This window comes from Fragaria vesca, linkage group LG7, assembly GCF_000184155.1.
Source record: "Fragaria vesca subsp. vesca linkage group LG7, FraVesHawaii_1.0, whole genome shotgun sequence".
NCBI lineage: Eukaryota > Viridiplantae > Streptophyta > Magnoliopsida > Rosales > Rosaceae > Fragaria > Fragaria vesca.
Genome location: NC_020497.1, coordinates 2,704,586 through 2,715,055, shown reverse-complemented (window position 1 = coordinate 2,715,055; position 10,470 = coordinate 2,704,586). Strand labels below are relative to the sequence as shown.

Sequence of the window (10,470 nt, the reverse complement as noted above, 5' to 3'; positions counted from 1 at the left end):
ACTACTTTCGATTGTCTGGAAACACAAGTTCGTCTCTCTAGGATAAAAGAAAGCAAATATTTGAGGCTTTTTAGCCAAATAGCTACCCTAAGTTTCACTGTAGTGTCAATTTGCTACCTTATGTTTCATTTCAACCAATTTGGTATACCAGGCAATGTTCTAAAAGGCGCTAGGCGCTAGGCGGGCGGTAACCCACAGCCTAGAGCCTAGGGACCAGGACCCTAGGCGAGGATTAGGCGGGAACTAGACGAGTTTGTATTTTTAAGGATTTATTAATTAAAAATATATATTTTATGCAATTTAATATTTGAAAACGGTCAAATATAGATAAATTATTCAACATAATCTAATCATACTTATTTATAAAATAAATTATAACTAAAATTTAGCATAACTTCCTGTAAAAGTGAGCAACAACAGCAATAAACATATACACTTCTAATTTTAAACACACAATTAACTCTTATACTCTCATACTCCCCACAATATAACAATCCCACCACAAAAAGAAAACAAAAATAGCCGTAGAGCTTAGCAGCCTAGGCGGGCAAGGCGGCATCTAGGCGGGCTAGGCGGCATCTAGGTGAGCTAGGCGGCCGCCTAATCGCCCACAGCCTGGCACAAAGGCCTGGAAGAAAAGCGAGACGGCTTGTTGCAGCCTAGAGCCTAGGCGGTCCTAGGCGGGGCCTTTTAGAAGCTTGCTACTAAGACATGAAATTTATGAGTTTCTCCGTTTAATGTTTGCAAAGATCTACTTATGGTATCTTGTTCCCTCTCTCTTCCCTCCGGCCACCACACACAGTTTTTCCTATTCCAGAAGAAAATGGGGGTTGGTTTGTGGCCAGACAGCCCTCTATTCATGTAATTATGTCAGTGTGGTTCAAGTGACCATTGGATGGTTCACCACTCTGGCAATGCTGAAGCCATTAGTGTTCAATATGTTTGATGCTTGATCAATTTCTGGATATACCATGAGAAGGATAATCGAATTTCTAGTGTTGAGGCCTTTTTATACTATCGTTATCATGTGCTTCTGATTGTGCTTCCTGAGGAACCAGTGGTCTGGAGGTGGCAGACATTTCAGTGATATGGCTTTGAGTGCTAGGCTATCTGGAACTACAATTATAAATTTTGTTAAGGTGAAGATGGTGATGCGTTACTAATACCTGTATTTAGGTCTGGGTGCTAGGCTCCCTCTTCCATGAAGGCGTTTGGAGGTCAATGCGGCAGGTCTATATTTAGGTCTGGGTGCATTACTAATACCTGTATTTAGGTCTGGGTGCTAGGCTCTCTCTCCCATGAAAGCGTTTGGAGGTCAATGCCAGCAGGTCTAGATAGCAAACCCTTTACTCTGGTACACCTCCACCTCATGTTGGATTCCAAAGCAAACCCTAATCTGATTGAAAGATATAAATTATATACAAAGAAAGAAGCAATTCATACAAGAAGTTTGTTGGTCAGTCAATTTGCAGAGGTTAGTATGTCATCAAAATCTGCTGGGTACGGATGCAATTGAAACTTTTCTTACTGCCGATATATAGTGATTAGTGAGGCCAACTATAATCAGTTTCCTGGGGTTATCAGTAGGCGCCCTTGTTTTGACTTGCGGTTCCAGAATGACTCTTCCTCTGAACTGCATACAGAAAGCATCTGCACTCATCAGGAGTCGTGTAATATTAGTTTAGTGGCTTACTCATGGAAAAACCACTACCAGGTTCCAGCCATCATCCTCTTCATATCAATACTCTTAGACCATATACCAAGGGGTTTTATTATTCTTTTTGTTCTCATTTCCCACCGAGATTGCAGTCATATAGCCATTGTTAAACTCACTGATATGAACTAGGCTCCCATGTCTAGACATTTGCTTGCACCATCTAATAGGTACATGTTTCCAAACATGCAGGTAAAAGTATTGATACTTCAGTTTTTTCATTTTCAAAGAGTATTTGAGACATTGCACTCCATTAGACCACTGGTTTTGGTGCTCTGTAAAGTTTTATTTATATTCAATATCACTGACAACAAGAATGTTTAACTTCCAGCTGGAGAAGGAGGCAGTCAGTAAAGGTGTTCCGGTAGGACAATCAATTGACATAGATATTCCGCCTCCACGCCCTAAAAGGAAACCAAGCAATCCTTATCCTCGGAAGTCTAGTGAAGCTGCTCCCACATGGTCCACATCGCATGTTGGAGCAAAGGATGGAAACCTTGTGTCATCAGCTTCTTCTTCACATTGTAAACAAGCAGTGGACTTGGAGAAAGGACAACTTGATGAGGTTACTATTTTTAATCTTTACAAATAAGGATTTGTCTTGTTCTCATCTTATTCTAACAGACCTGCAACTTCATTAGCAGAGATCCAGTGGAGGAGAAAAGCCAAGTTATGGAAAAGAAAACAAAGATAAAAATTGTTCAGAAGTCTTCACCATACTCTCAGAATCGCACTGCTCCTCTGTGTCTTCTGAAATCAAAAGTTCCATACACACACAGGTGGCACTCAGAACTGCTTGCACTTTTAGAGAGTTTGTGCCTCCAGTGAAAAAGGTAATCCCTCGAGATGGCAATGAATCTTATGTCACTATTGAACTTAAAGGAAATGAGATTTTGAAGAAAACTGATACCAAAAAGATAGTTCAAGATAATGCCACAAGTGAAGCCTCAAAGTTGGAGAACACTAATGCTTTAAAGTTGGTTCAAGGTGAGAAAGCAGATGATTTGAATTGTTCATTGCCAACAGATGGGATGCAAAGTACTCTGACCTGCCCGAGGAATGTTCCTATACAGATACTGGATGGGAGCGGTGGAGAATGTAATCGAACTACAACCCCAGCTTTGTCGTTATCATTCCAGGACTCTGTGTTTCATCCTATGGGAAAGATTCATGTACAGCCTAACCTGTTTACAAATCCAGCTGCATCTACTACTACTACTACTACTACTACTGAACATGATAGTAATGTATCAAGATCTTGTATTGACCAATCAATTCCAGCTATTCCGCCTCCATTCACCCCATTCCACCACAATCAAGAGGACTACCACTCATCCCTTTCCTCCACATTTTCAAGTCTTATTGTCTCTTCTCTGCTACAGAACCCTGCAGCCCATGCTGCGGCTAGTTTTGCAGCCACCTTCTGGCCTTACACCAATTTAGAGAACAAGGAAGGTTCTCCTGCATGCTCAGCCGGAAGTTTTCCATCTAGCCTAATGAACTCCCCTCCAAATATGGCAGCCATTGCTGCGGCCACTGTAGCTGCAGCAACTGCCTGGTGGGCTGCCCATGGAATGCTTCCCTTGTGCGCTCCTCTTCAAACTAGCTTTAGCTGTCCTGTGCCCATGACTGGAGTTGCATCAATGGACAATGATCAAGCTCATGCAGCCGAGGCAGAGAAAGGACAGGGTACTATTCAAGGTCCTTCATTGCAGGATCAACAGCAGGAGCCAGAACACTCAGAAGCTGTGCAAGCACAACATTCACCTTCAAAATCACCAACCATATCCTCATCAGATTCTGAAAATGGAGGCGCAAAGCCTGAAATTGGATCAAAAGCTGATGACAATGAGAAGGACATAGCATCAACTGAAGTTCAAGACTTGAACAAAGCAAAGAGCAAAAAACAGGTTTTCCTTTAATATTGTCACAGAGTGGACTACTAGTCCTGTTTCAGTTACTTTGTACTTTTTCCTATTTTCAATAAACGAAAAATCTTCTTTTCTTTTTTCGCTGAAAACAAAGCCAAGAGCAGAAAACAGGTTTTCCTTGAAATTTGATCATCTAACATAACTCACTGCTAGTCCTCCTTTTATTACTTTGTACTTTTCCTTTAGTTTCAATAAACCAATTATTTCTTATCGTGCCAAAAAAAACATAGGTGGACCGTTCCTCGTGTGGTTCAAACACAACTTCCTGCAGCGAAGTAGAGACAGATGTATTAGAGAAGCAAGAAAAAGGCGAGGAAGAACTAAAACAACCTGACTTGAACCCAGCTTCTGAGTCCAGTTACCGCCGCACTAGAAGTATAACCAACATGAGTGATTCTTGGAAAGACAAACACATGAATGATTCATGGAAAGAAGTTTCTGAAGAGGTATTTAAACGCATTTGTTTAGTGCATCTATTTGGACGAATCCGTGTATGATTTAACTGTTCTCTTACCAAGTCAACTATCTTTGTTAGGGGCGAATGGCATTTCAAGCATTATTCTCAAGAGAGGTATTGCCCCAGAGTTTTTCACCTCCACCTGATGTGAAGGATAAGGGGAATCAGGACACTATAGAAGGACAGCAGGATAGTGGTGAGAAAGATGGAAGAGCTCTAATGTTAGACCTGAACAGCAAGGCCTGGGCACCATTTTGTCACCCAGAAGTGGAGAAAATTGCATCACCACCAGGAGGGCACAACGATGCAGAGGGGCTGTTGACATTAGGCTTGGGATATGGAAAGCTAAAGTCTCGTCGAACAGGATTCAAGCCTTACAAAAGGTGCTCGGTAGAGGCCAATGAGAACAGGGTGGCAAATGCCGGCAGCCACTGTGAAGAGAAAGGTCCCAAGAGGCTTCGCTTGGAAGGGGAAGCTTCAACTTGAAATTCGATATTGCATGCAAAATCAAAGGAAACCTTTGCTTTTGCATGTAATGTTATTGTTTCCCCCTTTAGATATCATATCCCTTCACGTTTCATTTCAATCTTCTTGTCAAGGAGATCAGGAACTTGTCTGGGTGTGTGTACCGTATATATGTCTTGCATTTACTCATTCACTACCTTTGGACCATCACAACTGCACTTGAAGACTTTGTTCGTTTGATCAGCCATGACATGGCACTCTACTTCTAAATGTACTTGCTGTATCAGAGATTTCAAGTCTCATTACCAAAGAGATTTCTAAGTCTAACCGGGTATGCCATTTCATGCAAAATTCGCTATCCACCACCTACAGGTTACTTGATTGTGCTTGTATTAGACACACTTTTGGATGTGATGCGAAGCTGTTGCGTTTCGGCCGAAAATAGGGTGAACGGCTGTTTTGATAATAGTCCTTGTGCACAGATGAAAGGAGAGACGACCAGGGAAAGAATAGAGAGATATACACATGATTGTATGCGGATGCCGACAAGGCAGAAAGATTCTACTGCCGGTTTTGCACACCAAGAACCACATTTTGTGAGGATTGATTGTCATGACAAAAGTTTAGCCCTTGCTTTAATAGCCAAGCACGAGTATTAGCCACTATCCATATTTACAATATTTACAATATTTACAAGTGTCCACACAAAGAATGGAAAAGTTATTTACACAGAACTCGTGCAATAAAGGTAATCTCGTTCGATATAGCCTGTGGTCTACTAGGGAAGATAGTAGATATTTGTCACTGTTAATAATCATCATCATCACCCAAAGTTTCAAAAAACTGCTTGGTGATCTGACCGCAATTTACACCGTACCAGTACTATGCACAATGAAGGTAGCTTGTTGGGAATGGATGTACACCAGTAATATTTACTTCGTAATGGAGTCTTTGAATTGCACCAGAGTTGGATCTGGTTTGAGAAACTTAATACGATGGGACTCCAAGTTTACCATGTATTGCTGGACTCGCTTCTTATTGGCCGGAGTTAAGGAAAATGGAGGGTTCAGGGGCAGAGAAGTTGCTTCTCCTGCAATAAAAGAGAGCAGAAGCATAGCTTTGGTGTACAATGCTGCTGCACTACCCTTGTTCTCCATATACTCGTCTACCTAAAACACAAAGTCTCCTTGGTCAAAATATAGTGTCATCTCCAAACAAGAATGCAGATTTTTTGTATGTGAAAAACTAAAAGTAAATGGCAGCATAAAAGGAACTCACAGCGGCAGTTGTCCCAACTTCTAGAGCTTTTTGGAATATAATTTCCATTGCATCTGGTACTTCAGCAGCACCTACAGAATAACTGAGCCGATGAGCAAAACCTATGTGGTTAACCAGAAAATCATTAACAAATTGAATGCCTAACCATCCATATCTCGGACATGATAGGATAACTTCTCTGCACGATCAAATGCAACTAGGAAACCTTGCTCGGCCCAAACTGAAACAGATGAAGGACTAGTAAAGTCTAAATTTTCTGAATTGTTTAGGGTATTCCCTGAACTAGTAAAGCCACCCTGAACAACTGAGGATGCATTCGCTGAACTGCTTTCGGGTATTTCATCCTTGTCAACTGATGCCTGCCAATTGCCGCAAATTTGAAGGGCTTTCTTCCATATGGCCAAAACAACCAGTTCAACTGAAAATGACTCTAGATATAGTCCTGCATTGTACTGCAACCAAAAGTAACCATTACTTTCTACACAAGAGAGATAGAGTGACTTCTCGGGAAAAAGAGAAAAATGATTACCCTAGTGTCAAAAATTGTAAAAAATACAAATTCCGAGTCTCTGCCTGTATGTACATATTACAAATGAAGAATTGTAAGCGACGTACCTTTTCCTGAGAAAGATCAGCAAGGACCTCAGCATGCTGATGCAACAGATGTAGCCTGGTCGATGGATGCAATATAGATAATCCTTGCACTTCCAGTAACAGAGTCGACGCACAAGATGCTGGTACTATAGCTGATCCTCGAGTTTGTGAACTTCCCACACCAACAGAGTTCGCTGGCAGCTCCTCAGGTTTGATGACACGTGGTATACCATGATCTTTCTGCTTAGAAGCACCGATAGAAGCTCTGGTTGTTGAATCAAGTTGCAGTGAGTGTTCAAGGTAATAAGAGAAACTCTCCATTGACGCAAAATGAGAATTAACCATCACGTAATCTTTTTCAATGGACTCCATTGAATCAGAAACTGTAGAAACCAAATTAAAGTAATTAACACAAAGCACCAGCAAACACAGAGAGCTGGGGGAAAAAAAAAAAAGGCACAAACCTCGAGGCTGATCCTGTAAGTTTGGATATTGGCTAACAGATTTCCTTGGCCTATCACATGCAAAATCTGGCACAAGCCCTTTAATATTTGCAGCTGAATCTGAACTCAGATTTCTGATAGATGAGTCGATGGGACGTGTGGCATGCAATTGCAACATATTACCGGAGGCAGAAGAACTAGGCTGTTCATCTGTTGATTTAAGTGGCAAAGTATGTCCAACATTCACTGTCACCCTGCAGATTACGAAGAAAAAAAAAGAAACTAGTCTAAGCAGCTCCTTCATTTTCAGCTTGACTGCGAATATGTGGACATAATAAAGTGCTACTATATGCATATAAATTTGATATTCAATTTGTATTAGTTGCCAACTGCATCCATAACCATTAAATAATACAATTTGAAATTTATGGATAAATGCTTTACCTCGCTTCTCTGAGAAACTTGTGATTGAAGAACTCCTGAAACGATAATCGCTCAACTGCATTGGAAGTTAGATTTTTACATCATTAGCATTTTTGAGGACTTAGGAACTTCGGAGATTCATATAACAGTTGTGGTATCTTCTCCCTTTCTTGAGATTATAAATTGATTAATTACACACACGCACAAAATTACAGATGGCATAAAATACCAATCATTACCTGGATTTAGACGCAAAAGGCTTCTGCAGAGATCTATACAATCTGGATGCAATTCTTCCAAAGCACCTTGTGGAAACCGTAGCTCAGTAGATGTCAGAACATTATGGAAAAGCTGTATAGAGCAAAAAAAATGATCAAAAGACAATATATTCAAATATATAACTTTCTTACTAGCCCTTTCAGTGGCTTATTTCTTTAGAATGTGAATGACAAATCTTAAAATCTCCCTTCACAAGGAAATCTAAGGGTTCTTCCAAAAACCTGTAATTGATTACTCCCATCAAATGGTAGCGTCCCAGTCACTAGCTGAAACAAAATTGCTCCAACACTCCATAAATCAGCCTGCAAAGACACATAACTGTAAGTCAGATACGACACAAGATTGAGAAAGATGCTTAAAACATGTCAATAGTGTCACTTTCACAATCTATCACCTTTGCATCATACTTTTGGTTCAGAATAATTTCTGGAGCCATGTATAATGGTGAACCGCAAAGTGTGTCAGCCAAGTCTTGCGGTGTGACGGATCTGTACACAGGTGAACCAAATAACTAATGAGTCCAGAAGGTAAGAAAAAAGAACAAGTAACAGTTGCATTTTCAAATGTGTCCCAATATTTACTATTATAATTGCTAATAAAATTGACTAGAGTCTTTAAATTGTTCCTAACAGAAGCTGTTTCACAAATACTTTTAGAAGTTCAATCTTCTGCATATAGAAGATGTGACAGTTTTAGTAACCTTCCCCACATGATTTCTCTGCTTCTGTTCATGCTGTTTCATTCTCACTTCTATATGCCACAGATTAAGAACAATAGATTTGGATGACAGAAAAGGCACTTGGAAGCTGAATTCAAAAAAGCAGAACTCTTTTACCACATGGTCATGTTCAAGACCTGAAACTTGTGTGACCTTAAGAGTCGAGACTAACCTGACAACTAATAATGAAAATGGACATGAATTTTATTGAAAATGAAAAGAGAAAAGTCATTGCATGTTGCTGTACGTTGCTAAGAAAGCATTATTGACAATGATCACTAGCCAAATTAAACAAGTGGTGGTGCAGCATATTAGCTATGAACCACTCTACTAGGAAATATTTTCATGGCAGGACCATACAAGCATCACAAAGCGAAAATAATAAACATTTATTGTACAGATAGCGGACATTTTAATTAGGTTGCACCAGTAAATTTCACAATAATTAGATCCTACCTTGCAAAACCAAAGTCCCCTATCTTCAATAGTGGGGTTTCCTCATTGGCTGACAAGAGTAAGTTCTACAAGTTCGACAAGAAATTAAGTAAGTAACAAACCAAACAGAACTTAAGCCAAAAGTGTCCATGTTATAGAAGTTTATACAATGTCGTGTGGATGCTACATAGTTATACATTGATCAAGAATAGGTCAGAAAAATTATTCCCATGAGTCACGAGCACAACCAACCAAAAAAAAAATCAGAATACCCGATAAATTTGACAATTTGTAGGTTTTGGCCGACTGGTGTGCTTATTGGAACGACAGTCAGAATTATATCACCTAGAATATAACATAATAACGCAGCGAGGAACACCGTACCTGTGGTTTTAAATCCCGGTGGATGAGGTGTTTTTCCTGAAGCACTTGCAATCCTGCAGCTGCTCAAGAGTCAAGACAACCAACTTAAACATGTCAAAATTCACATAGGAAAAAAGAGCAAATATGGAAAAGCAGCAAAACTTTCTGATCACTAATAAGAGCATTCCCACTCATCCTAATCATGAACCTAACCATCCAAAAAACTCAATTCTCCCATAAAAGCATACACCAAACTTCCCCAACAATTGAAAAAGCTTCAACTTTTATCCAATTCTAGACCCAGAACACAATTTCTGGCACAAACCCAAATAAGTAAACACCATAAACATGAATCACACTACCAAAAAAATCAAACTCGAGCATAGAACACAATACCCAATTGCCTCATGAAGTGCCTAGCCACAGTCTCTGAAACCTTCCCATGTCGCTGAATATAAGCCGCCAAGTCACCTCCATCACAGTACTCCAGCACAAGGTAAATCCTGTCCTTGGTCTACAAAACCCGAAACAAACCCACATTCAAAAACCAACACCATTCAATAACCCAAACTCAAAAACAGCTCAAAACCCAGAAACCAAAAAGGTTAGAGTTACCTGGATGGCCTCAAAAAGATGAATAATATTGGGGTGGTTGATGGTGCTAAGAATGGAAATTTCTTTAAGTAAACTCTCGCTGACTTTTGGGCTCAAGTGTTTCTTATCAATCTCCTTCACCGCAACTTCAATACCCAGTTGGCGATGGGTCGACCGCCACACCACGGCGAACGAACCCGACCCAACTTTGGGGCCCAGTATGTAGTCTCCGATCAACCGGGACTTGCTGCTGTTTGATGGTTCCATGGCTTATCTGATATGATGAAGTTTCAGTAGAAAAACAAGAAGAAGATCATTGTGGAAAAGTGAAGAGGAGGCTGTTGGGGGAGTGTTAGTGGGGGCGTTGTGTTATTGGAGACGATGATAGGAGGTTTGGTCATATTTGGGAATATTGGGAACCAGAAAAACCGTCGGGTTTTGTTACTTTTTGTGAGGAAACGACGCCGATGTTGCCAATGAGAATTTGCAGAGAGGAGTCCCAAAGTAACACTTTTTGCTTTGGAGAGAGAGGAAGAGAGGGAAGCTTTATCCTAGAGAGAGCAAGGAAGAGTAGACCATAAATTTGACCAAAAAAAGGAGAAGAGTAGACCATAAGCAAAGTGGTAAAAAAAAAACAGCTGTTTTTGTACTGTGGTGAAAACCCAATCATCTTGAATTTAAGTGCTCATAATGGGTTTGTAACTTTTGAAAGATCGCTAATGGTTATGATCTTTAGCCATTAGATTTGGTCCACGCGGTTGAGATTCATTTATCTT

General features: G+C 40.3%; 2 protein-coding genes across 2 annotated transcripts in view; one reads left to right on the top strand and one right to left on the bottom strand.

The window, feature by feature from the left end:
• The window catches only part of LOC101293425 (protein CCA1-like), a 9,712-nt gene extending 4,486 nt beyond the window's left edge, over positions 1–5,226 (top strand). Inside the window, exons 6-9 of the mRNA XM_004306560.1 lie at positions 2,046–2,279; positions 2,359–3,624; positions 3,876–4,091; positions 4,181–5,226. Of these exons, the coding sequence (XP_004306608.1) occupies positions 2,046–2,279; positions 2,359–3,624; positions 3,876–4,091; positions 4,181–4,588 (2,124 nt within the window). The 3' untranslated portion in view covers positions 4,589–5,226. The remainder of the gene's footprint in view (positions 1–2,045; positions 2,280–2,358; positions 3,625–3,875; positions 4,092–4,180) is intronic.
• On the bottom strand, positions 5,144–10,054 carry LOC101293129 (serine/threonine-protein kinase atg1-like). Its single transcript, XM_004306559.1, has 13 exons — positions 9,716–10,054; positions 9,497–9,614; positions 9,122–9,180; positions 8,759–8,823; positions 7,979–8,072; positions 7,806–7,886; positions 7,545–7,656; positions 7,327–7,381; positions 6,904–7,136; positions 6,461–6,822; positions 5,991–6,297; positions 5,846–5,916; positions 5,144–5,736 (listed from the first exon to the last, which is right to left on the bottom strand). The coding sequence occupies exons 1-13, from the start codon at positions 9,959–9,961 to the stop codon at positions 5,500–5,502; spliced, it is 2,040 nt and encodes a 679-aa protein (XP_004306607.1). The 5' UTR covers positions 9,962–10,054; the 3' UTR covers positions 5,144–5,499.
• Between the last annotated feature and the right edge of the window lie 416 nt (positions 10,055–10,470).

Bases quoted from the DNA above. Each gene is read 5' to 3' on its own strand.
- LOC101293129 (XM_004306559.1), bottom strand. From the start codon at position 9,961: ATGGAACCATCAAACAGCAGCAAGTCCCGGTTGATCGGAGACTACATA. The intron at 7,887-7,978 runs GTGATAGATTGT...GTGTCTTTGCAG, and splicing joins ACCAAAAGTATGATGCAAAG to GCTGATTTATGGAGTGTTGG. The intron at 7,382-7,544 runs GTAATGATTGGT...CTTCCAATGCAG, and splicing joins CCTTTTGCGTCTAAATCCAG to TTGAGCGATTATCGTTTCAG.